This window comes from Onychostoma macrolepis, chromosome 16 (genome assembly GCF_012432095.1).
Source record: "Onychostoma macrolepis isolate SWU-2019 chromosome 16, ASM1243209v1, whole genome shotgun sequence".
NCBI classification, from domain to species: Eukaryota; Metazoa; Chordata; class Actinopteri; order Cypriniformes; family Cyprinidae; genus Onychostoma; species Onychostoma macrolepis.
The window spans coordinates 22,579,908-22,607,601 of record NC_081170.1 but is presented as its reverse complement, the minus strand read 5'-3'; the positions used below and the strand labels follow the sequence as shown (position 1 = coordinate 22,607,601).

The window sequence follows — 27,694 nt, the reverse complement described above, 5'->3', positions numbered from 1 at the left end:
TTGGGACCAAAGTTTTTGTTTACATGCGTGTATGCGGTGTATATTATGTATATATAAATGCAAACACATACATGTATACATTTAAGAAAAGTATGTTGTTTATATATTAAGTAATTTTTATATAATATAAAAATATAAATGAATACACATGTAAATATTTTCAAAATATATACTGTATGTGTATTTATATATAAATAATAAATATACACAGTACACACACATATATTATGCAAACAAAAACTTTTATTTTGGATGCGATTAATCGCGATTAATTGTTTTGACAGCACTAATAAAAACGTATTATAGGTGTACCGTAGTGATTCAGCATAAGCCAAAAACACGATTTGGAAAATGGATTGACGATGTACTTATATAATTTCTTTCAAATTCTGAACACACACACACACAAAAAAAAAAGTTATGGACTGCAGCTTTAAACATTTGATAATAAGAAAAGTAAGATTCAAAGTACTGAACTCATTTATTTATTTAATCAACCATAAAATATACAGGAATCTCTTGTTGCGAGCAGGGAGCAGCAGCGGCCATCGACCACACCAATCACTCTCCTTTTCCCCCAAGAAAAGGACAGGAAAGGAAACAGATCCCTGCTGACCCCCTCTCAGCCGGGAAGCTGTATTGAACAGATTTCCAGTTTCAATCATTCCAAAATCAAAGCTTGAAAAGAGACAAACACAGGTTTCTGACAGGCCATCACAGAAGGATCGAGTGGTTTCATTTGCTAAATCAAAGCGAGCATACTTGCCCAAAAAAGTCATGTTAATAAGAGCCAGAAAAAATATAATATATATTTATATTCATATATCAACATACAAAGAGATCAAATGCTGTTCTACCATTGGTTTACACAGTGTTCCTCATTCTGGAGCAAAGCATGCTGGGAGCCGTTTGCCTCTTCATTTTCAGTGCTTTTCACAGACGTAGTGTTGAACTTCTTGTGCATCGAAGATTTGTTCTCACAAGCTGCCCCTTCCCTCCATACAGTAATTTATGAAGGCACAAAATGATGATGAAATATGGAAAGTAAAAATAAATACCATAGATAAAAAGAATAATTTATCCTAAAACTGAAGATGGAGACAGTTAGCATTTTAACATCACTCATGCTTGTGGCCAAAAGCATTACAATGCAGATGTTCATGTCCTCAATTTGCCCTTGCGGTTTTGAAACTACTGAAACTCTGATTTTTTTTCTTTCTTTTTTTTTTATCCCCCTCAGAGGGACAGAGAAATTGACAGGTATTAAAATCGCATTTTAAAAAATAAATCATTTCTTTCCAAGTTGTAAATGATCGATTCAGAAGTGCACACTGACTTGAAACTGTTGAAAGCATCACAAATATCCCAGTCTTTCGCGAGGGAGGATTTGAACGTCCAATCCCAGTTGCACTACGACAGTGTCAAACTGCTTGTGCAAAAGTTGGTCCCAGGCTGCTGATTCTTGTCTTTTATTGCCATGTCGAGAGGGCCGCCCACTTATCCGTCATATTTGTGTAGGGCAAGATGCGCTGGCAGAGGTTGAGCTGATGGATAAGGGGGCTGGGAGGGCCAGCCTGCTGCGCCTCATACATGTGTTTGTTTGTGTGTGTTGTGTGTAGAGACTCTTAAGGCTCTGCGGAGTGGCCGGCCGCTGGGTAATTAAGACAAGATGTGCGCCTCTCCTTTCCTCCTCCTCAGTACGTCTCTGAGTCAGAGTCATTTAGCTCGTCGTCCTTGTAGAATCCGTCGTGGCGGCCGATGCTGTTGAAACTGCAGTAGGAGCTGTGTTCGGAGCGGAGCATGGGCAGACTGTCGAACGTGACGCTTTTGGTGGGGCTGGTGTAGTGATTGATGGCACTGAACGTGAGGCTGGGCACTGCACCTCCGCCGGGAGACACTGGCATCATGGTGGCCAGGATTAGCGCCAGGCAATCTGCCACATCTTTGTTAGGAGCACAAGCAAGGGCCGGAGTGTAGCCTTTTAGAGAAATGAGAGAAGACCCGTCAGGATGCAAAAAAGAAAAAAGAAAAGAAAAAATACTGATACTGATGATAATTATTTTCAAATATAACCTATACAGTAGAGAACAAAAGTAAAAAATATATTTTTTTTAATTATATAAAAGATATTATGAATTGGGAGATCAATGATTTGTTTTGCTTATTTGTAAACCTTGTAACCAAAATACGAGTTCATATTTTAAAAATTTCCATGATTTCCTAAATTTCATTATAACCTGTAAAATACCAGTAAAAAAAAAAAAAATAAAAAAATAATTTATAAAACTCACACACAAAATAAAAAAATTAAACGTGCACAAACACAGTACCATTCAAAAAGTCTCTTTTTCTACCAATTCTTCATTTCTTTTTTTCTTCAAAAATTACAATATATTGTAAAACATTAAACAATTTAAAAAAATAAATGTTCCCTATTTCTAATTTATTAATAATTTAATTTTAAATAATAAAATGTCATTTATTCCTGAGATGGCAAAGCTGAATTGTGCATGATATTGGATTTTTGCCGATATGCCGATATTTTTCAACTCATTTTGGCCGATAGCAATACATTTCCTTTTGTTTGGAAACAACGAGTCTCTCCTGTGTGGAAATTATAAGCAAGTTATTTTTTAATTTTGGTTAGTTTTTATTTGTTAGAATTAAATAAACAATGAAGTCCTTTTATAAATGACAGTACACTGATGCTTTGAAAATAACTATAAATAAACTATATTAATTGCTGCATATTTTTCAGAAAGATGCAGTAGTAACCTTAACATTTTATTTTAAGATTTAACATTTGTAGATGGTCTAAAGCAAAAGAGTTGTTAAAATTCTGAAAATCTTTTAGAGTTCATAATTTGTTTCAAAAATATAACATATTACACATGTAAGCTATAGCTTCTGACATTTAAATCAAAACATGCTCATTTTATGACATCAATTACTGCTTTATTTAATCAGAAACAGTCTAAATGCTATTTGTGTATTTTACTTTCATTTTATTAGAAGTAGGCCAACAGCGCCCCCCTACAGATTAAAAATCCTTACTGAACCGGCAATTGAGACCCGAGGGAGGCTGCCGCTACTGCACGTGCTATTACTGTTTACTCTATCATACACCGAATGCGTCATTCTGTACGTGCATTCTCAGTTTAAATGCAGTGATCCAAAATGGTGAATCTAATCACCATTCAGGCAAAACTTTGCTTCAAGTATAAGCCACACTGCTGACGTGATCTAATCGCTAGCACACCCATGAGCACATGTGAGTTAATATATTCCTCTTATTGGCAAGACATATCGGCAAAATTTTTCATATCGGGCCGATGCCAATATTTACATTTCAAGTCATTATCGGCTGATTCCGATATCGGTCCGATAATATCGTGCATCCCTAGTCAGCATCATTATCACATGATCCTTCAGAAATCATTCTAATATGCTGATTTGCTGCTCAAGAAACAATCAATTTAAAAAATACTTGTGCTGCTTATAAAATAAAATAAATAGCATTTATTTAATTATTGTTACTTCTGATCAATTTATTATATAGCATTAATTAAAGGGGTCCTTTTATGCTCTTTCACAAAGTCTTGATTTTATTTTGGGGGTGTACTAGAACATGCTCTCATGCTTGGTGGTTCGAAAATTGCATTATTTTTCACATAGTTTACATTATTACAACACCTCTCTCCCAAGCCTGGCATAAACGGCTCGATTAGTTCCGGGTTTGATGAAGGCCCGCCTTCCGAAAAACGAAATGTGTTGTGATTGGTTAGCTGTCCCAGTGCGTTGTGATTGGCGAACAGCTTAGATGGCTTTCCAGTACCGCCTTGCCAAAACAGCAAGTTCGTCAATATTGCCATATCAATTCAGACCCCGAGAATATTGAACGAGAGGATCGCGCAGAACCTTTGCACGCACGGATATTGCAAGACACATAAAAGTGGTAACGTTATTGTTGGTTTTTTTTGGATAAATCGCGTTTTAGATAGGATGTCAACAACAGCTTAAAAATAACTGCATTTACTATGCACTAGATAAGTGCAACTGTAATATGTATTATGTTTATTATTCTTTAATTCTAACATAACATGAATTGCAGTGAAACTGTTATACAGTTGAATTTATTTATATTTTTCGATTTTGAAATGTGCAGTGCTCAACCGAGCGTTCTCCTCACCCGCCAACCATTCAAATTTCAGTAGGCGGGATTTATTTTAATGATATTCTAATGGGCCAATTTGTGATATCACAAATACAGGAAAACAACTTTGTAGTCCAAACGATGCCGTTCGTTGTAGTTCTTGAAAAGGGATTTAAGAAAAAAAATGAAATATCTCCCTTTGGAGTGGACTTTGAGATTTGTAACTTTGTAGATCTTTTATGCCCAAACATACACACTGCACACTGACTAACATTCAAAAAGTGAAAAAGCATAATAAGACATAAGAAGATCTGTGATCTGTTACATACATACTAGTGGTCGACTGATATTGTTTTTTGGACAGCCGATGCCAATATCTTGGAAAGCAGGGTGGCCGATATAATTTTATTGATTTTAATTATTATTTAAGAAATTTGAAATCATTTGAAAATGGATTAAAAAATAAATGTGTAAAATAAACATACTTATACTTTAGATGACAAAGTATTTCTCACAAATAAATATATATTTAATAAAAATATAATTTAAAAAAAGAAAGTAGTAAACACTGAAACCAATAGGGCACTCAGTATTCTGGCAAGTTTGTGTGCACTGGGAATCATATTTTTTCAAATAAAGCCATGGTAACACTCATTTTACATACAGCACACAGTGAAAATGACATGAATATGGCAGTGGTCAAATGGATAAAGGGCAGCATAGTTTGAAATCACGAGTTTAAAATTTGTCAATCGTGCGTCTCCAGTGAAGCTGAACTCTCCTCCTGTCCGCATTCAATTCACACAGACCGACCGTCACGCAGAAAACACACGATCAGGCAATAAACAAATGCACACTTCACAAGATCTCACAGCTGGATTCAACTAAGTTTGCAAGGTTTGTGAAATTAAATGTTCATTAGTCATTCAAAGATTTGTTTAAAAGATATAAATGCGCATTTGCTGAATGTTGACGGCAAATGAGAAAGTATAATAATGTTTGCCTTTCTACCAATAATATAAAAGCAATCGTTATGATACTTTTTTGTATACATTTAACTTCCTTTGTTTAACAGTTCTATCTGATTATTAGACAGACTTCTATCTGTATTAGACAGAACTGTTAAACGACGACAACGAACAAGAGGGAGAATGAGAGCACTGTGTGCTCAAGTGCTACCATTTTCAATGCCGTCAAAATAAAAGTCCTGCCTCGAACACATCAGCCAATGCCTATATTTGAAAAATGCCAAATATCAGCCAATATATCAGCCTTGGCGATATATCAGTCGACCACTAATACATACACATAAATAAAAGGATCACCAACATATTGTCCATCTCTAAACATTTTAAACAAACATTAAAAACTATAGTCATGATAAGTTTAGAAATCATCAGCATTTACCATTTTCATCCACGGCTAGCACACTAGCACCCTTAGCTAGTAGTTCTTGGACAACCACAGTCAAGCCATTCCTGGCAGCCACATGCAGGGGCCTGGAACATGACAATATAATATTAGGCTTATAGTTTAATATATTTTTATACAGTGTAAGTGCATAATTTCTGTGTGTTGATCATACGTTTGTAAAGCTGCATTGGTGGAGTTGATGAGGTTTCTGTCAGTGATCTTCTCCAAGATCAACAAGGCACTGGTTTCATGACCCTATATAGATCAAATGAAAATCAATACAGTGACAGTAACAGTTATGAGAACATCACACAATCTATACTAGAAGCTTACAACTTACGAGGAATTAAGACATGAGAGAACAGAGTGTTTCGTACCTTACTGCAGGCCAGATGGAGAGCAGTGTTTTTGTTGGCATCCTGTAGCGTGAGATCTGCTTTTGCACTGCTCACCAACACCTCTGCCAAACACAGACAGACATCATGACACATCAAAAAACAAACACAAACTCAGTTAACTACAAAAACTAAAAACATTTGAGGTTTGAGTGTCAAAGTCCTACCGACTGCATTAGTCTGGCCGTTCTCAGCAGCCATCATGAGTGGGGTTTTGCCTCCAGCATCCACACAGTTCACCTGTGCGTTATGACCCAGCAAGAGCTGCAGACACTCCACATGATCTGTGAATGCCGCAGCATGAAGAGGAGTCCTGTCACAGAGAGAAAAAGTTACAAAATGGACCTAAACCACAAAAAGTGAGGGTTAAAAAAAAAAGGTAACACTTTATTTTAAGGACCAATTCTCACTATTAACTAGTTGCTTATTAGCATACATATTTCTAGCATATTGCCTGTTTATTAATACTTATAAGACACATACTGATGCCTTTTTCTCATGACTATATTTTTGATCCCTTAACCCGACCCCAAACCTAAACTTAACAACTACCTTACTAACTATTAATAAGAAGCAAATTAGGAATTTGTTCAGGGAAAACTCTTAGTTAATAGTGAATGTATTCTAAATTGTTACCAAAAATAATTGTTTAACATGACTATTTATCAGTTACCATGATGTCTATATTTTGGTTTGCATCTATACATTTCCATAAGAAAAACATGTGACATTACATTTACTAGATTTAAGAAAAAACTAGGTAATATACAGAATAGCTTTGGTTAAATTTCCAATAGCAAAATTGTGATATTTACTATTACATTTAAGTAGTATTTTATCGGTGTTATTTTAGCGTTATTTAAAAACCATTATAGTATTTATTCTAGTGCTGGGCGGTATACCGGTTCATACCGAATACCGGTGTTTATTTTTCTTATGATATGAATTTTTAAAATACCGCAATACCGGTGTTATTTAAATAACGTTCGGAAAGTGACACTGTTTGAGAGGGGTCTCTTTTCACTATTGCATTGTGGCAAGAACACAGCTGTACGTGTTACCTATAGTCTTTGGTGTTACTAAGCGTGAAGGTTCTGAAGCTGCAGAACGTGATGACACAGAAGAACTCATCCACAATATCCACCGCCCGCTGCCATCAGCTCCCGCATCTCACACTCACGAGCGCGACTTTAGCACTATATTTAGCAATTTTTAGACACTTTTAGCGGCTTTTTTCCCATAGAATATACAAACTGGCAAACCTAGCGACATTTTTGGATAAACCTTAGCTATGGTTCAGTTGGAAGATATCGCCAGTGCTACCCTGCGAGCGTGAGGTCTGACTCTCCCGGCGCAGTGTTGCCTCTCTCTGCGTCTGTTCTGAGCGTCAGAGAAGCACCGCATTCAGCTGGCCAAAACAGCGTTTCCAAGCACTTGCCGCTAACTGACTGTTTGGAATTATAAATATGAGCATAGTTTGTCTGTTAATATTATGCACTGTTTTTTTTTTGTTTATTTTTTAGTTTGTTACTCAGACGCAGGCAGTGTGCTGCATAGCCGCTCTTTAGTGTAATGTTAGATGCATGTTGATTTTATCAGGCGATGTCGCAATTATAAATGAGAGTGACTCCTGGTTAACATGTATTAATGGGTCGTGTTTAGTCACTATTTAGTGTGGAATTTTTCTACAATATTTGCTCATCATGACAGTAAAATAGGGCATTCTAAGTCAATCTACTGCAGTTTTTCCTCCCTCAATCAGTAGAAAATGTGGTTAACACCCGGTCATGCATGAAAAAAAAAAATACCGTCATATACCGTGAAACGGTATAATTTTGAAAAATACCGTGATATAAATTTTTGGTCATACCGCCCAGCACTAATTTATTCATATTTTGAATTGGCATTTATTTTTATGTGTTCAGTTTTTAAGCAATTTTGTTATTTTTTTATTTCAGTTTTAGTAATTTTAGTACTTCAACTTTTAAGATGCCAACATTTCTAAGATTTTAAGTCTGTTATTTTATTTACTTAACTTACTTAACTAACTAAAATGATTTTTAAAAGTTTTAGTTTTGCTTAATAACAACACTGTTTTGTCCACCATTGATATTACAGTAAACAAATTAAACGGTTTTAACTCTTAAAATGTATTTTTTAAATTTTTTTAAAAAGAAGTGAAATGGTGTCCTCACACATCGATCTTAATAGATGAAAGACAGAATAAACAGAATAAGACCAGTACCTGTTTTTGGAATCAGTTGAACTGACGATGGCAGGACTAAGTGTGTCTATCAACATCTCAGCTGCTCCTTCATTGTCATTTATACTGAAGGTCATAAAAAAAACAGTTTCAATATTTTGCCCTTTTAAACACAAACACATACAAACCCAAACAAAATCCACTTACACGGCACAGTGAAGGGGGCTAAAGGTATTCCCTTCAGTCTTATGAAATAACTCCTGCTCCAGCAACACTTCAACACATGTGTCGTGACCTGCAGAGAGAGAATTTGGTGTAACAACAGTTTATCTAACAAGTTTTTGGAATCCTGCTCAAAGATGAAAATAAATAAATAAATAAATAAAAAATAGCAAAAAAAAGAAAGAAATTCAGACATGGTGATCATATTTTGTGATTGTGCTGGTTGGCAATTCACCTTGTAGGGTCTAGTCACAGCAAACCAGACCTTTGTGATTTCAACAAAAAGATTTTAAAATGAAACTGCTTTCCTATGAACCCTTTCCCAATGAGTCATTTCTCAGATTAATGCAAGTGACATCTGTATATTTCAGAATAACATGCTTTCATTTCGGTTTTAACATTTTGCATTGAATGACAAACAAATAGACACCAAAGTGCCATTTACAGGGTTCCCACCCTTTCTGACCAATGAATTTCCATGACTTGTCCAGTCGATCATAATTACTACATCATCATCATTACACAAAGATTGCTGAAGAGGATTTCCATTTGTACGCAAAGAACTATTCCTTAAAATAAGATTAATAATTACGCATATCAGTGAATGAAAGTCCCTAAAAAGGCAAACAAGCTTAAATTTGAACGTAGCTCAAGAGGTTTTGACTTCCTGAGCCTTCAAACAGATCATAACCAGAAATTCAAAGAAGTAAATTTACTTTACATTAAATGACTATAGAAATTTCCATGACTTTTCCATGTCTGGAAACCAGTTTTAAAAATCCCTGACATTTCAATGACAGTGGGAACCCTGCATTATTTTCATCGGACTTGGTGCAAGCAGGCCTTTAAACAGGTAGGGTGTATCCATCTGTGATTAGCAAGTGCGTTTATTCACCGTTGTAACAGGCCCAGTGCAGGGGCGTGTAGCCCTGGTGGTCAGTGATGACAGGAATGGTCTCTACTGACTGGGCAGCATGCAGAAGGCCCCCCAGAACCCCAACGTGGCCACAGGCGGCCGCAAGGTGCACTGGAGAGCGCCCCCTACAGTCGCGTACCATGAAACTGGCATTGTGCTGCAGCAGGGCCTCCACGCACTCCTCATGGCCCGTCACCGCCTGAATGGAACAACACACACACCCATGAGCCACGCTTTGAAGCACTAGCACAGGTGAGAGCCAGAGCCAGTAGAAATACCAGAGAAAATTAGTTGTGATTTACCCCTCTGTGCAGAGCAGTGCGGCCCCATTTGTCTTTGGCATCGACATTGGCTCCTTTATTAATAAGGGAGTAAACACAGTCTGTGTGTCCACCCAGCACTGACAGCATCAGAGGCGTCCTGAAAATCATATATATAAATATGACTCCACAATCTATAATTTCCATTCTCCTCTATAAGGAGAAACTGGGAAATAGTCTTATGTACTTACTGGCCAATCCCATCCTGAATGTCCACTGCACTCTGCAGGTCAGCATTTCCGATGAGCAAACGGAGACATTCAGAATGACCATTTGTGGCTGCAAGGAAAAAGAAAAGACAGATATATGTGTCATGAGAGTGTATGTCCATATATGAGCAGTAAAACATTCTGGCATTTGCAATAGACAGATATTCATCCACCCGGATGATAAATCTGCCAACAGTATCGACCTTGTGCCTGCTTGGCTGATTAACAACAAAAGTGTTAGCTCTGCCTTGTGTTAAGAATCCATAAACAGCTTTGTCAATAGAAGCATTTTCTGTTTCAAAACATTTTTGCGAATTTTGATTAATATAAAAATATTTTTAAAGAATTAATAAGATAATAGCAATAAGAAAATGTTTAATTTCAACAAATATGCGATCAAATTAATTTCTATCATTAAATCCATTACCCTTGAATATATATACACAAATAGAAAAACAAACTACAAGATCATTTTTACAAATATTTCAACATGCATTCATATTACCTGCTACCTTAAATATCTAATCCTATGCATAAAAATAAAAACATCAAAATATTAAAAAGATAATAAAATTGAGGTTAATTTCTAACAATTGTCATCATTAAAAGCACTGTTCTTTTTTTTTTTAGAGATAATACTAACACTATTTCATTCCAGCATGCATGTGGTCATATTCGTTTTTAACATGTTTATCCTTTGAGAAAGTAAAAAAAAAAAAAAAAGAGCACTTTAAAATAAAGAAAAAAATGAAATTGTAAAATTGTAGTAATAAAACAAACAGAAATAACTCATAGTAATAAATATTACTTAATACTTAATAATAGTCATATGTAATAAACTAAGATGTGGCTGTTTTTTAATAATGAAGTAAAAATCAGCCATATCTCTCTAGTTATCAATATCGCCATTGAAAAATCCATTTCGGTTGCCATAGGACACTTTACTTAGACTGAGGTTTATTAAAGTCCCTTTCAAGGAAAGTCTGTTCACTCAGCAGCCATATTTGCAACACCTCCAGGCAGCTATTTTGGGCATCCACACATATTCGTTGCGTTGCAGTTCCTCCCAACCGTCTTTGTATATAGTCTTTGGTTTAATTATAAAATGACTTGTAATTGTAATTGTATTGTAATTAACCAATAAAAGTAAATCAGAAACTGACCCGTGTTTGGTCACAAATTATGCAAATAACAGAACGTCATGTAATCTCATTAGTCTTTGTACACCATACCAGCGGCGTGGATGGGGGTGCGCTTGAGCGTGTAGTCTTTCACTAGGATGGAAGCCCCCTGATTGATGAGCACATCCACACATTCAACGTGGCCTTTGAAGGCAGCCAGGTCCAGCGGCGTGTGTCCTTGTGCTGTTCTCACATCCAAATCCAGCAGAGACTGAACCAGTACCTCAAGAGCCTGGTGATGTCCATGATATGCCTGAGGACATGCGTTAAAATAACCGTTAAATATAATCAGAGACAAACCCAAGCCAGAAAGCAAAACAGAATTACAATGTTTCCCAATATTTGGTGCAAAAACAAGATGGAGACTGTACTCACAGCCAAGTGGAGAGGGCTCACAGGAGCACGTACATCAGAGTCATTTAGGATGTCTGTCCCTGAGGTTTCCATTAACTTTAAAAAAGACACATCAGATCTAATTAGGTCTCATCACTCTGTGGCAATCTTAAAGAGATTTATGTTGAGCGTCACAGCACTTACCACATCTAAAGGAGTTTCACTCGCAATCTGACGAAGAACACAGAAATATATTAAGCTGAAAATATTAAAAACATAGACCTGATCACATGATTTTAAGTCATCTCACCAGCTCCAGACACAGGCGGTGTCCATAAGCAGAGGCGTAATGCACTGCATTGTAGCCCTGATTGTCTCGGATCCCTGGGTTGGCGTCATTCCTCAGCAAATATTCCAGGCACCTAGTTAGGGAACGAGAGAGACTGGTAAATACATGTCGTTTAACAAGTTATGCATACCAATCACTCGTATGTAACTCACTTTCCATCTGCATCAGAAGCAGCGGCGTAGTGGAGGGGGGTGCAGCCCCTCTTGTCAAGCTCATTGACATTGGCTCCTGAACCCACCAAAGCAAACAGGCACTGGTAGTTGCAGTTTGCAGCTGCGTAGTGCAAAGGTGTCCTAAAGAAGAGATTGTACGCTCAAGCCTCACAATCAGAAATATCACACTACATAATGAATGACTATGGAAGTGCAAAGTAAACACACCTTCCAAAGCTGTCCTTCCTGTTGAAATCTGCCCCCGTGTTGAGGAGAAGATTCAGACACTCAAGGTTCCTGTGGTAGAAAACACATTTTAATTAGATAAAGCAAAACGGACTCAAGCTACGCGAATGAAACATTAAATAGGTTGCACTAGATTAGGCAGTGACAAAGTATTCACAATAATAAAAAAAATCTTTTAAAAGTTGAAAAACATTTATACCATTTAAATGAAAATGTAAAGATGTTGTATTGCAAACAGATTGGGACCAAGAAAAACTGTCATCACAGACCATAAAATCAAAAATACTCTCACCCGCCGGCGGCAGCAGCATGTAAACAGGTCCTTCCAAAGTCATCAGGGGTGTCTATATCAAAGCCTGGAAGACAGAGACTTGCAGTTACACAGCAATAAGTGATGTAATCCATGCACAAAAAGTGCACTGGCTGACTGTCTGAGCAGTGATACAGCTTACCAGATGACAGCAGCTTACGGCAGCAGTCTGAGAAGCCGCTGAGAGCAGCCAAATGCAGTGGAAACATGCCATGAACTCCCCTCCTAAAAGAAAGACCCAATGTTACAACCAGACAGACAGTAGCATCTCGAGGTGTATGCACATGGGACCAATTACAAAATTCATTTGAATAATGAATTTCTGCCTACATCTATATTTCCACAGTAAATGCATAAATGAAACAAAGCTGTTATATTCAGTAATTAGCAAGCACATGGGAATGAGAATTCTTACTTGGCTGTATCAGCTCCATTAGTGATCAGTGTGTTGATGAGAAGCTCGTGTCCATATCGAGCTGCGATGTGCAGAGGAGTATTCCCGTTCTTATCTTCACAGTCTATCTCAGCACCTACACATACACGAAACAAGACGCTGTCAGAAACTGCGGGTTTGCACGTCAGTAATGGAAATTTTCAAAAGTCAAGATTCACCATTTTGAATAATCGCCTGAGATCTCGAGAACCTCCCATGGATAGCGGTCATATGTAGAGGAGTCTTACCATCCTTACTCTGCAAAAAGATAAATAACCAAATTACTATGGAATTTTGTCATCTTTGTCACACATGTGCATCCATAATAGAGGTCCCACCTTGATATTGACATCAGCTCCATTTCCCACGAGCAGTTCAAGGCAGAGCGCTCCGTGCCGAGAGGCGGCGGTGAAGTGCAGGGGTGCGAAGCCCTTCTCGTTAACCTGGTTCACATTCGCGCCACACTCGATCAGCTCGTTCACCACCACATCCTGACCGTTGTAGCATGCCACATGCAGTGGCGTGTTCCCATAAGCGTTTGGCTCATTCATCTGCAAGCATGTCCACAGTTGAAATGCTCAGACATTCACACTGGGGTTTAATTACTGTATGACTGAGTGAGACTGAACAGAGGTGTGCATCCAATTTAAGCATTGCGGTGCAGCCCAGTTTGTTATACATGCTCTTCATAAGCACAGCAGTCTACTCGTTTAGCTCTTTTGAAGCGGCTCTCTAGATGAAAAGGTTAGCATGATGCCATCTGAACCATACTTGGACCAAACCACACACAAGAGTATGAATGACTGTGTGAAAGCAAGCCACGTTGTGAGTGAAGCATTTTATTATGCTCTAGTCAATCAAACTTCCTGCCACTTTGTTCATTTGCCAAATGGATACCATCATGCGTCACTAGCTCTAATCAATATGAACAGGCACATAACAAGCATTTTTGAAAATGTTGGCATCGAATTCCATGAAAAACATAAAACACCTTTTCAAAGATGCAGCAATGGACAAAAGTAAAGCAAACCACTTGAGACAGACTGAAACCGTGTTGTAGATTCACAGGAGAGTCTGTCTGTCTTTCATTAAGATATTGTGACGCACTGTAATGTATTGAATAATGAGGTACGTATTGGAAGAAAGCAAGTAGTTAAGTCTAGTTTAAAACTATCAAGGTATTTTAACTTAAACACAAGGACATTTTTACACACCAACACAACATTTACAAGAATAGTGGTTGACCAACATATGTCCCAAGTTTTGGCTTTTTTTCATTTTTTTATTATCAGCATCAGCCAATATGTTTTTTTCTGTTTGGCTGATAAATATCAGAAGATTTTATTTTGACAGAATCAGGACTTTATTTTGAGAGCACTGAGAATGCCAGCGCTTAAGCTTTTGTCACATTTTATCATATTGATTCACTTTTAAATATATTTTAAATAGTGTGATATATATCGGCATCATCCATCAAAAAATTCTGTATCACTCAAACAAATTAAATAATCTCTCTAATATTCATGAGCTGAAAGTCATGCTGGAAGAACCATAACATTAGTGATTTTTAGAGTCACATTAGAGTCATGAACTAAGAAATCAAAATTCCCTTGACTCTTCCGAGTCTACAATCTGCCACGCCTATAATTATGTTTTTTGATGTAAAAATCTTGAGCACATAAGAAAACCCCAGAGAACAGTTCAAAATTAAAAAAAAGGCAGTTCATGACCCCTTTAAGCTAATAGTGTGACATATCAACATCATCCATCAAAAAATCTGTATCGGTCAATCACTAATTAAAACATCTCTCTATTATTTAACTCTATATATAACAAAAAATTATATCTCAATATTTTCTAGGATTTTATCGATAACAAGAATTAGACGATATTTTGCTTGTGTTATTGTGCTGCTAGTCTTAAGGACTACCGTGGACAGCTGATTTTGATATTCTTCATATTCTGTGTGGTGGTCAGTTCACAGCAGTGATAGAAATTAATCTTTTCCAACAAGTTTAAATTGATTTTTACCTTTTATAGTCATTTTCACAATTATGTGCATCATCATTTGAGTCAAATTCTTACATTTAATCAGTCAATTAGAATAAGACATTTGGGCTGTTATCAAGCAAATGAAATCAGTATCAACAAAATTCATCTTTGAATTTTGAATTTCTGAAGTGGTATTTAGATGCACTTACACCCTGCTTAATGCAGGACATGAATGCATTTAACCTGCAGTTACACATGCATATATTTGAAATTACTTAAAAAAAATTAAAAGATACTTTAAATGTGAAATTACAATCGCCAGTAGGAGGCATCAAGTCACTGTTAATAAGTGAGTCACTGCGTTTGAACCGAATCATTTAAACGGTTGATTCATTCAGGAACGAAACAAAACACCGTCATGTTGCTCAGAGATGCGAAACAGTGCTGTGGCTTTGTTTGGAATTATTTTTGTTGTCGAAATGGAGCAAAAACAGGAAATATGGTGTCTAAAATGTAAGTCTCTTAATATTAACTTCTTGTTTATTGAACTGTTGTATAAAATCAATATCACATTTGTAATCATGCTGATTTTTGGAGGAAAAAACGGCAATGTTCGTGTGATATTAACTAAAAGGAAAGGATATAAAGCCCCCATATCGTGAATTTTGTTATGCATTTTAATAGACTGAATCATGCAGTGAAAACGCACTGTAAATGCGCACACGCACTAGTCTAACCTACTAGACTTCATCACGTCATGTATGCGTGCACTCTCTGTAGCTGTTTGGTTTGTGCAATATACTCGATAATGTCAAATCTCACATTGTTAAAACAACAATTTCCGATATTATTGCAGCCCATTACATGAGCATCCTGACAATTAAAGGCCTTAACGATTGAACCTGATGATCCTGAACATTTTGCCACACACTTGTCCCTGCATTTCGTGTGTTTGGTACTCTCTCTGTATTTAACCAAGCTCTCGAGCTTAAAATGTGTAGATTCGGTGGCGAATGCTGTTAGTGTTACCTGCAAACTCCGTCCCACAGGTTTTAAAGTGAATGCAGTGCATAGAGCACAGTGCATTTTCATAGCAGAGCCACGCGAAGTCTTTCAACCATTCTCTCCGAAAACTGTACGCTTCTTTTCGGCTGGTGGGTCAACATTCACCATGTGATCGCTATCACCAGCACCATTATTTGTAACTTTAGGTGGTTTACAAAAGAAATCTTTTTGCATCCCTTTGCATTTCCCGCGGTAGTTAGCTCCCTGTCACCTGACAGTGGAAAGCAGTGACTGAGTGATTGACAGCTAATATTAACCAATCTAAAATCTGCATTAAATTTAAGAACGTAAAGATGAAGTTATGTAACGTTTGATAGAATGGCAGACCAGTCACCGTATCAGCACACAGAACGTTTTTTGAGAAATGAAAACAGGTCGCACTACAACAATTATATGCACTCGCACAAATGCTCCCAAATATATTTTGAGGTCGCACAGATTAAATTATGGGAGCATATGCGATCAAAATGGTCGCAATTTCGAGCCTTGTGCATGTTAAGAAAGTATGAGAATGTGAACACTCACATCCACTCCTAGGTCCAGCAGATACTTCACTACACTGATCATCCCGCTGGACGCTGCAGCATGGAGGGGTGTGTAAGCTTTCTTATCCTTACACGTCACCTCAGCACCATGAGACACCAGCAGTTTGACCACCTCCATGTGACCTGAAGGGTTGAGGGTTTGAAAGGGTTTTAAATTTACAAGACCCCACATATGGTTGTACAAGAGGTTGAAGAACAAATAATCGCTCCGTCTCACCCATGTATGCCGCCCAGTGGATCGCCCTTCTGTCCTTCTTATCAAACGCATTTATATTTGCTCCCCTGGATAGCAGTAACCGCACCATCTGACAGCAGAAAAACATGCATTACACTTTACACATGGAGGACAATAAAAAAAGCTATACATTTGCAGTGTGTAAAAAAAAAACTAATTTAAATAATGTTAAATATTCATCTCTCCATTGTACCTCAAAGTACTTTATGAATTCTGAACCATAATTTCAACAAACCCACACATATGCAAATGGCTGTTCACTGACCTCCAGGTGGCCACTGAAGGCAGCGTGGTGCAGAGCTGTGCGTCCAGCCCGATCTGATACATTAACATTGCTAAGCAGTGGCACCAATGCCTCAGCGCAGCGGACCGCTTTGTTAGCAGCGGCCACATGTAGAGGAGTCTGCCAGTTCTTATCACGAGCGTTCACATCGGCAGAGTGTTTCAACAAAACCTGCACCGCCTCCTGCAGGTCACAGGAAGAGACAGATCAATTATCTGAAACATTACATTTTATTTGTTCCCTTAAAGGGATAGTTCACCCAAAAATGAAAATTTGATGTTTATCTGCTTACCTCCAGGGCATCCAAGATGTAGGTGACTTTGTTTGTAGGTGACCAACTGTCCTGAGCTCGTTCACAAAACAGCCGGAGCGTGACGCGTCATCTTCATGCTTTACGGCAGATCGCAGACTTATAAGTGCATTACCGCCACCTATCTCTCAAATGGCCCATTGACACTCCTAATTGAGATTGTAGATAGAGTGTCAATGGTCCATTTGAGAGATATGTGGCAGTAAAGCAAGAAGAAGGAGATGTGACACACGCCGGCTGTTGTGAACGCACTCAGGACAGTAGGACAGTGCGGTTGATCAGAGGTAAAAAAATAAAAAAAATAAACCCGATATAAACACTGTTCAGTTTCTTGCACTGACCGATCGTTTTGCGTCTTTAGACATCAATGTATCGTCACGAGTCACAGGGTTTAATTTGGTTTTGTCGGTGTACTTGTTTTCCCCTCTCAAAGCTGTGGGTCCCATTGACTGACATTATATGACTGACAGACGGCAACGGTTTGAGTTAAAAATCTTTGTTTGTGTTCTACTGAAGAAACAAAGTCACCTACATCTTGGATGTCCTGGGGTAAGCAGATAAACATTAAATTTTCATTTTTGGGTGAACTATCCCTTTAATTTGTGGTTGCATACTTTCACAACGTCAAGCAAGTCACAATTTGTCAATTTACACAAATGAGCTCAAGTCAAAAATATTAGTGCCTGAAGTTTCAGATACAGGGTTTTTGCAGGTTTCATGAAGGGAAATTTAAGACCTTTTAAAGACCAAGTAAAAAAGAAATTAAAAAATTAACTGAAGAGAACAACACGTCTATATGTTCTCTTAATGTGAATGTCTAGGGAGCACACAATGAGTTATAAAGTTTGAAAAACACAACATCCAACCAATCTCCATTACTTTTTCATTCATTTTACAAAATAAAATAGCTTAAAGCTTGAATTGCTCTGCTCTCAACCACTAGAAATAACATTTACTGTACCTTCTATTCACACTGCAAAAATATTTGACACATTTTCTCGTTTTAATTAATTTTTGTTCAGTTTTTCCAAGATTTTACATTTTAAGTAAATGTATCTTAATTTAAGAATGTTTAAATGTTTGTATTGGAAAATATATAAATTTTTTGCAATGCATGCAACTTTTTAAAGCCTTGATTTATGGAAGTGCATATTAAGAACATTAAGACTCACAGAAAACCTGTAAACATAACAGAAGCTTTTACATTACTTATATATTTGCTTTATTGTTTTTTATTATTTATTACTGTTACTTTGATCATTATTGGATGCAATGTTTACCTAATTTATGGACTGTTTACTTAATCACTTGTAGACTACACTGTAGTGTCATTTAAAATGTTTACATAAAATATAGGTAACACTTCAGTGTAAGGACCAATTTTCAATATTAACTAGCTGCTTAATATTAACATATTGACTGTTTATTAGTACTAATAAAGCACATATACTGCATGAACATATTCTATATCCCTAATCCTACCCATTACCTAAACCTAACAACTACGTTACGAACTACTAATAAGCAGCAAATCAGGAGGTTATTGAGGCAAAAGTCATAGTTAATGGTTTGTTAATAGCAAGAACGGGGCCTTAAAATAAAGTGACCAAAATATTTAACATTTTTTTATATATATATATATATATATATAGAATATTTGTTCGTTTCAAAAGCACATTAGCTTTTGCTGTGCTGTTGGAATCTATGTCACGATTTTGGTATTCACTACAGAAATTATGGTACTGTGACAATTCTGTTCTTCAGGAAGTAAAGTTTAGGCAAAACCTACAGAAACCAAGTATGTGTCTCTGTGGTTGTAATACCTCACTGCAGGATGCCACTGCGCGGTGCAGAGGAGTCAGCCATTTGTTGTCTTTGGCATTCACCCTCGCCCCTACATCACAAGCAAAACATGAATAACAGTGTAACAATACATCAAAGCCACATTTGAAGACACCTGGAATCAAAGGGATGAGATACGAGAAGCTTCAGAAAATTAGTTTCATTATGATGAATATTCCAGATGCATTTACCCGATAAAATTAAGAGCTCTATTATTTCAGCATCTCCTAGGTAAGCAGCTGCGTGCAGTGGTGTCCTTTTTTCATTGTCCTGAAAGAAAGAGTTTATTTATTATTAAGTGAACCAATTCGAAATATTAGGTGGATCAATTTAAAAATACGGCCATTTTTTTTTTTATCTTACTTGTACATTCACATCCTCTTTCTTGAAAATGAGAGAGCGTACTTCATCCGGATCAACATTGAAAATAGCTTTTAGCAGGGCAGGCTGAAAGACACAGAGAGACACACTTCAAGTCACACAACTGACAATAAGAAACATGGCCAAATCTGAACTGTGACATTTCATCTGTGCCCTGACAGGTGTACTTAAATGCAGAGTCTGATAACTTGTTTGCAATAACCGGGTAAACATGGTTGAATCGCGTCCCCAAAGACTTCTGACAGCAAACCGAAGCAACAGCACCTTGAGGTAGTGTTGTCATGAGACTGCCTGTGTATTGCTTATGTAAGTGCATCCTCAAGTGCCAGAGTGATTCTAAATAAAACCAGCCTCTGCCTTTGTCTTTTTGAGCTGCAGTGCAAATTGACACTTCATTCTTTAATCATTCGTCAATTTTCTTTCCCTTACAATGATTTTAAAGAAAACATGTCATGCTTTCATTCTAGTAAACAAGCATTCATGTTTCAAAGGGGAGATTATAATAACATTGAACTTTGTTTCTTTAATCAGTATTTCGTCACAGAATTTCACAATTTGGATTCCATCTTTCCCAGAATAATAAATCTCTCGAAAGAATTTACCTTATCCGTGGATACTTTTTTTTTTTACAATTTCAATATAACAAAGAATCGATGTTCCCAACGATCAGAGATGCACCGATTGTAATTTCTTTGTAAGTGTGACATGCTGATACCAATTTTTGCCAATTTTCTTTCTAAGAACTATAACTGACAGCTTACACAAAAAAAACCTATACTTTTTTTTCAATGCTAAAAATTTACATGAAATTATTAAACATTACAATTCCCCAAATCTGGACTAAGTTACAGATGTTCTCTCACTTAAAAAAAAACTCTACTTAAGGGTAAAAATAACCAGTAGGTGGTGGAAAAACACTGTTTTAATGAGCGAGTCATTGGCTACTTTTACATGCAACCAAATAATCCATTTGTAATCGGATTGACGGCTCAATCGGACTGAAAAGCCATCATGTAAACACCTCAATCGATCCGATTGAGCTCGATCGGAATGAAATTTCGATCGGATTGAAGGGGGTGGTTTATTCCTTTTCTAATACGACTGAGAGTGCATATAAACACTCGATCGGATTGAAAACCGAAACTGAAAGGACTGCGCATGTGCAATGACGCAGAAATAGCATAATGACGCATGACGTGAGCGGTTCTTCATTTTGAATAAAGTGTTGTATATTCATTGTGTCCTGCGTGTCCTCCTGTCATTATAAAACTCTCCTTTCACTCGGCAACTGTGAAGTGGAGCAGGACAACCTCTCACCAGTCCTTGTTTTGGATTCTCAGCCACAGGCAACCCATTTTGGGCGCAGGGAGGGCATTTTTACAGCGCGATAAATATGAGCAGCACAGCGGTTTATATGCATATTTATCCAAAAATGGATAAATATAAATTATGCTGTTAAAAACAAATAAAGAAACAGTGTAGGAGAGTGGTTATGTGCAAACAGTGAGAAACTCTATATTTGTGCAGTGTGCGCATGTCAAAAAATATCAATTCCGATTTGAAACTTGTGACAAATAAACGCGCACATCAACCCCGATCACTTTATTTAGCGTTCACGTAAACACTACATTCAGATTCATCAATCTGAATGAATTCAGTTCGATTGAACCAAAAATTGTGCAAGTAAATGTAGCCATTGAGTCATCCACTCAACCGATTCGTTCAGAAACGAGGCAAGTGATAGGAATGGGTTAATGAATCACTGACTTAACTCGATTCGTTTAAAACTGTGGATTCATTCGATAATGAAACATATATATATATATATCAGGGCTCGCAAAATGTAAAAATCCCTGGTAGCCCTTCGGGCAGGCACTCTTCAGATTTTGGTAGCCCGAAAATTAATTTAACTAGCCCAAATTAAAAAAATTACCTTTTTTTTTTTTTTTTTTTTAAATATTGAAAATCAGATAGGAGTTTAAATGTCAATCAAAAATATTTTCAATACACAAATATCAACAAATATGAAGGAAGGAATTTTATTTCACTATTTACAGGGTATCCGCAGAATTTTTAAAAATAAATTTAAGGACATTTATGACCCATTTTAATAGCTGCACAAGTAAAATGAACACAGAATGAGCGGGGTTGGACAATGTCTATGGTAACATACAGTATTGAGCCATAAAATTACATGATTTACAGTTCAGATACAGGTTTTCACAAAAATCTTATACAACAGTGTTTCAGGCTATAGACCATTTTTATGAAAAGGGATAAATCAAGCATATAAATTATGTTAATTTAAAACGTATAAATATTACTGTCTTAATTTTTTTGATTTTTAGAAGGCACATTAACTTCTTTCTCATTTACAACCACGTGTTTGCTGCGTGAAAACATGAGTTAATATTTGCATTGATCTGAGCATAAACAGCAAGAAAGGCTTATTGGAAATGCAAATTCATTCTCTGCCACGAGGTGGCGCTTTAGGAGCGCTGAGATATTGCGGTTTCCCCGGAAACGCAAGCAGCTTTGCCCTCATAAACGCTGCTTTATCAAGAATTATAGGTAAAATTAAATTAAAATGCCAACCACACGTTTCTGAGGACAGTCGGTTCCCTTCAGAGACATTCACATAAAGACATCTGCGCCGCGTTTTGACTTGAAACATGCAGCGCTCATATTTATTCAATGACATCATTACCCTTTGAAGTTTAATCCTGCATTATCGCGCGACTCTTGTCTTTCCGTCCCCAACTGTAAGACCTCTTGAAATTATAATTAAGACATTTCTTATACCATTTAACGTATTTAAAACTTTTTATGGTCTTAAGTTTGATACAACTCACTTTCAGAGTTTTTAAAGGAACACTCCACTTTTTTCGGAAATAGGCTCATTCTCCAACTCCCCCAGAGTTAATAAGTTGAGTTTTACCGTTTTTGAATCCATTCAGCCGATCTCCGGGTCTGGCGATAGCACTTTTAGCATAGCTTAGCATAGATCATTGAATCCGATTAGACCAGTAGCATCGCGTTCAAAAATGACCAAAGAGTTTCGATATTTGTCCTATTTAAAACTTGACTCTTCTGTAGTTATATAGGTGTACTAAGACCCGGCGGAAAATGAAAAGTTGCGATTTTCTAGGCTGATATGATTAGGAACTATACTCTCATTCCGGCGTAATAATCAAGGAACTTTGCTGCCGTACCATGGCGCAGCAGGCGCGGTGATACGCGGCGCCTGAAAGTAGTCCCCAGCTGGGTAACTGGTTATAATATGGCTGGGGACTGCTTTCAGGCGCTGCGTATCACTGCGCCTGCTGCGCCATGGTACGGCAGCAAAGTTCCTTGATTATTACGCCGAATGAGAGTATAGTTCTAACCAAATCGGGAATGGACCCAGAGATCGGCTGAATGGATTCCAAAACGGTAAAACTCAACTTATTAACTCTGGGGGAGTTGGAGAATGAGCCTATTTCCAAAAAAAGTGGAGTGTTCCTTTAAGGACCCGCGGGAGATCTGTATTTAAGGAGCCCGTCGGGCAGGCGGTGATACATTTTGGTAGCCCGACTGGAAAACACACTAGCGATTTTGCGAGCCCTGTATGTATATATATATATATATTTTTTTTTTTTGCACAAGTATGCATCTATAAATTTCTGTGTTGCTCATTTGTTTTGATTTCTGCACGAGTCGCTTTCACGGACACCCAGGCTGCGTGTGCTTCATCTGCCACGACATAACATTATTGTTCAATGTTTACACAATGCAATAAAATCTGAATCATTCTTGCAAAATGTTTGGTGGCCAAGTTTCAATGCTTCTCTAGTTATTTTTGTTATTGACATTTTAATCAGGCTCCTTGTTCGGTTGGGCAAGAAAAATTCTCTCACTTTCCCCTTTAAAAAAAAAAAAAAAAAAAAAAAATCGACATGCCCCAGCCAAGCATTAATAAAGCTCTGATGGCTCCCCCACAGTTTACTTGGGCCTTACATGTATTACAAATTACAAACTACGGGTCTTCTTTACTCACAATGAATAACTTCCACACCGACATATGTACATGCAGATGTGTGTGTATGATATCAAAGCGGACCGGCTTGGAATCGGCAAACTGACCGGCTGGTCACCGGTTTGGGCTGATCATGTGGAAAATCCCTGGCCAGTCGATCGGTGCATCTCTACCAACAATATTAATCATTACCACCACGCCAAACATTTTTACAGAACAATTTGGCTATGACAGAAAAGAGAAGTGACAAGCAAGCACATCTCTGCCAGAACCACAGAGTGATGCATCAAAAACTACAAATGTAATTCATTAAAACTGAGGGTTGACACACTAAACCAAAAACCACTTGGAGGATGATCAAAACCACGCTCAGAATGATCCTTATTCCAAAAAACGTGGTACATTTTTAACAAGGATGAACAGTTAATTTTCAAGATTTTAAGTTATCAAATATTAAAACAAACAATTAGATGGGTTGTTTTAAACCAAGAGGTGAATCCCAACCAGTGAGGAGGCTCAAAATAATAGAATAAGAAATATGTTCATCATTAATTGAAACGGATGCAAAGCATGGTGGTCTCCACCAGCATGGAGAGCAGATGGTGCAGACAGTACAGATCTGCTCCAAACCGGCATGAGTTAATACTGGACACCACTGTTCCTCTCAGCAGCGTAGCTTGCGCTACTGGTTTATCAAGAACACAAACAGCTAATTTTATGTCTATCAATAAATATTTAGCCAGCTTCAACAAACAAAAAGAATGCCAGTTCCAACAGGTGACAGAGAAGACAAATAAAACCATGAGTGCATCCATATCAAAGAAAACCTCTGACACCAGTTCTCCTTGGCAGAGACTTGTTTCCTTTGCATATTCATCTCTATAGATATTCCATACTTTATCATCACATTCAAAAAAACAGGGGTTGAGAACAATGCACGTGCCTTCTGCATCTCTTGCAGTACAGGCTTGCTGTGACTCATGGGAAGCATGTGCACTATGCCCGAGTTACAGGAAGTGTTCAGTCACACATTCTTGAGTGTTGTGAAATGGGATGCAGAAAATTCTGATAACAGCCAAGTGTTAATTTGCCTCAGGTTTCACACCACGCACTACCCTTGAGAATAACAGCGTCGGCAAGGCATTCAAATTATATGCCCAATAATATACAGGTTTTGAGAAGTTTCATAAATCAGACATCATATTAGATACCTTTTTTTTTTTGGAAAGCACAGTAAGAAAAATGAAATATCTCTTTGTTTTATACACATTCAACTCACTAGTCACTAATACAAAAAAAAAATTTAAATAAAAATGTCCACAATGTAGAGTTCATCTACCTAGATCTTCTCTGGCTTATCTAAACCAGTTAGTCTCAGTTGAGGTTGTCAGTGGAAGGACAAGCTCACACTGAGAGTCGTGAGAACATAACAAGCAAGCACTTGTGCTTGAAGAAAGCTTCATTTGAAAAGACTCCTTTAGTAGCTCTAAGCTGAGACAAGGCTCTATTTGTCACATGTGGCCTGCGCTCTACTGCATGCATACGGGTTTAATCGTCTATTCAAGCGATGCGATCGTGTTCGGTCTCCTTTTAACGAGCTCCTCTAGTTAATGCCATCACCATGGAGATGAGCGCTTCTGTATCTCCTGGTCCTTCCTAACTGGAGACCGTGTGATGTAAACACATGTGTACATGTACAAACACTAAAACAACATGATACAGAACTCTCTGTCTGGTTCTGGAGGTCAACTGAGAGAACAACAAACTGGTAACATCAAGGTCATGGGTTTGACTTCAAGAGAACACCTGGAATACACTGCAAGTATATAAGCAGGGCTCAACAATAAAAAAGGCCTGATGGAACGAATGATACTGGGGACAGCTGTCATTTGCATGTTTTTAAATCTTACAAATTTAAACATTTTAGTCACTTAGGCCGTGTTCACACTTGGCGTCTTTTTTGAAGCTGCCAGCATCTGTTTTACATTATAATCCTATGGAGTAAACCGTGTTTTCAAAAAGGCCCTGAACGCTTTTTAAAACGCCACCGCCGGCGTCTTTTTCTGCAGCTCAGAGCGTCTTTTCAAGTTGAAAAAAGTTTTAACTTTTCTGAAGTTTTCAGAGTGGCGAGTCGTTTCCATAACAAAAACAACAAGAAAAAAGCAGAAGATAGCCGGTAGACAGATCGTACTAGTTTCGGAGCACAAGGAATAGTATGAAACCGAAGCCTGGACTAAATTGTTGGTAGCACCATACAGTTTCCTTCCCCGTATAATGTCGCGCTCCCACAAACGCCGTTGTGAACCGACACCCTCCCCATTAACTTCAAAAGCCGACGTTTCTGCAGCACACAGCGCTAGCTACCCTTGCAGCTGTTGTTACAGCAACAAAAGACGCCCTCGGCTGCTATTTGTAACCAAAACGCAGCCAGCTTTTTATTTTACTAAAAAAGTGCTCTTGTCGACTTTTTCTAGTCAAAAAAGACGCCAAGTGTGAACACGCCCTTAGAAGACAGCAAAGAAAACTCTGTACTAGAATTGTGTTCTCTTCCATGTCTTATCACACTTGAATAGACAATTACACAATTATGTCAAAATGCTCATCTCGGCAAGTATCTTCATAAACAGTCATGTTATGTTTTAAGTTAGCAATAACAGGAAAGAAATCAGATCTGCCGTATATACCTGATGTTAGCTTTACATTAGGTTAGGCAAGTAGTTTTTGTTGTGGTATTGAAACTTTATTTAAGAACAATGGTGTCATAACCCTATTCATTCGAATTTGTATTATTTATTAGAATTTATTAGGTTACGTGAGTCGAAAACAACAACAAAAACTACTTTTATTTTTGTAGCAGAGCCAGTGAAATTTTGACAGAGCAAGTAAACTCTAAACCACTGGCCTGACTAGGCCAGTACAAAAATGTCCTAATGTTGAGTCATAATAAACATCTGTCAAACACACATATGTAAATGGATGCAATATTCCAAGGAAAATCAGAAATTACATGCATATAAAAACACTACACCTCAAAGAAAGAAAAAAACTATACTGTAGAAATAAAAGTAGAAATGCTCCAACTCTCTTAACATTTAGTTATCCTGAAGGAGAAAGTGATGTGACAGGTGAAATCTATGACGTCAGTAATAAAAAAAAACCTTTCTGGCAATGTCATCATTATAAAGGTCAAATGTCTAAAATATTTGACATCTTTAGCCTACTTGCAAGGTCACTCTATTCTTGAATCTCCTCTATGCTAGAAATATCTCATATAGAAAGCGAATAAAGTTCACATGACACTAAGATCAGCTGTAAAACCCAAATTTTATTCAATATTTTAATAATTTTTAGAGCTGCGATGCATGTGCATCACTGATAGGTGACCATACACCTGTCGTGCACTCAGCAAAGTTGTCAGCTAATGAGGACTGACGTTAAAGTTATTATTTTATATGACTCAACTTCAAATCCATAAACAAAACAATTAATCAAAACCAGCTCTCTGATAGCTGAGCATTTTCATAATCAGCAGTAAAAAAGATGTTAACCATCTAACCTCACGAGACCAACTGTTGCCCGAGCCTTAAGATAACAAGTAAGCAGAAGACTTGTGCGATTTATTAATTATTTAACAGATTATTGAAAACAAATAGTGTACACTTCATCGGTCACAACCCGTTATACTAATATCGTGGCTCGCGGACATTTAGCTTAGCAACTATTAGCTACATTCCTTCTGCACGAGATGACAAAAACCGACAAATTACGTCTCGCTTTCTTTTTTGCTTATAGCAATGTAATGTAATGTAATGTACCACGTATTCGTCCTCTTAAACGGCTTTAGTTAAATGACTTTGGACAGTTCAGTCGTCTGTGAGCAGGCATGGTAGTTCACTAGCGTGTTAGCACTTATTAGCCTAACTCGGCTAGCTGTTTCAGACATCACTCACCTGGTCTCTAATTTTGAGAACCACCATGTTTCGATGCTCTCTTTGGATATCATGCAGAACTAAACGGATATTTTTCACCACCACCACTTGAAAGCTGATGTTTTGTTGTCGGTATATCTAGCGTTTTCAGTAGGCCTGGGGTTTCCTACTTGCCACTGATGAGCAGGGGAGAAAACTCCATAACATTACCGCCACTGCTGCCTCGCAAAGAACGGAGACGATGATTGGCTAGACAGTGGTT

The 27,694-nt window shown here is 37.5% G+C and overlaps 1 protein-coding gene across 2 annotated transcripts; it reads right to left on the bottom strand.

The window, feature by feature from the left end:
- Nucleotides 1–462: 462 nt before the first annotated feature.
- ankrd28b (ankyrin repeat domain 28b) lies at nt 463–27,694 on the bottom strand. 2 transcript variants are annotated; one of them, XM_058746681.1, is made up of 28 exons: nt 27,454–27,691; nt 19,471–19,554; nt 19,299–19,377; nt 19,089–19,159; nt 16,938–17,138; nt 16,655–16,742; nt 16,418–16,560; nt 13,174–13,386; nt 13,015–13,093; nt 12,818–12,932; nt 12,545–12,627; nt 12,385–12,448; nt 12,075–12,143; nt 11,847–11,987; nt 11,656–11,767; nt 11,550–11,576; nt 11,388–11,462; nt 11,064–11,265; nt 9,814–9,901; nt 9,605–9,722; nt 9,282–9,501; nt 8,372–8,459; nt 8,207–8,290; nt 6,129–6,274; nt 5,944–6,026; nt 5,739–5,821; nt 5,561–5,652; nt 463–1,978 (listed from the first exon to the last, which is right to left on the bottom strand). In XM_058746681.1, exons 1-28 carry the CDS (start codon nt 27,478–27,480, stop codon nt 1,695–1,697), a joined length of 3,159 nt encoding a protein of 1,052 aa, XP_058602664.1. In that variant the 5' UTR covers nt 27,481–27,691; the 3' UTR covers nt 463–1,694. The 2 variants fall into 2 exon arrangements, with proteins under 2 accessions (XP_058602664.1, XP_058602663.1); XM_058746680.1 differs by having other exon boundaries at nt 12,385–12,627; nt 27,454–27,694.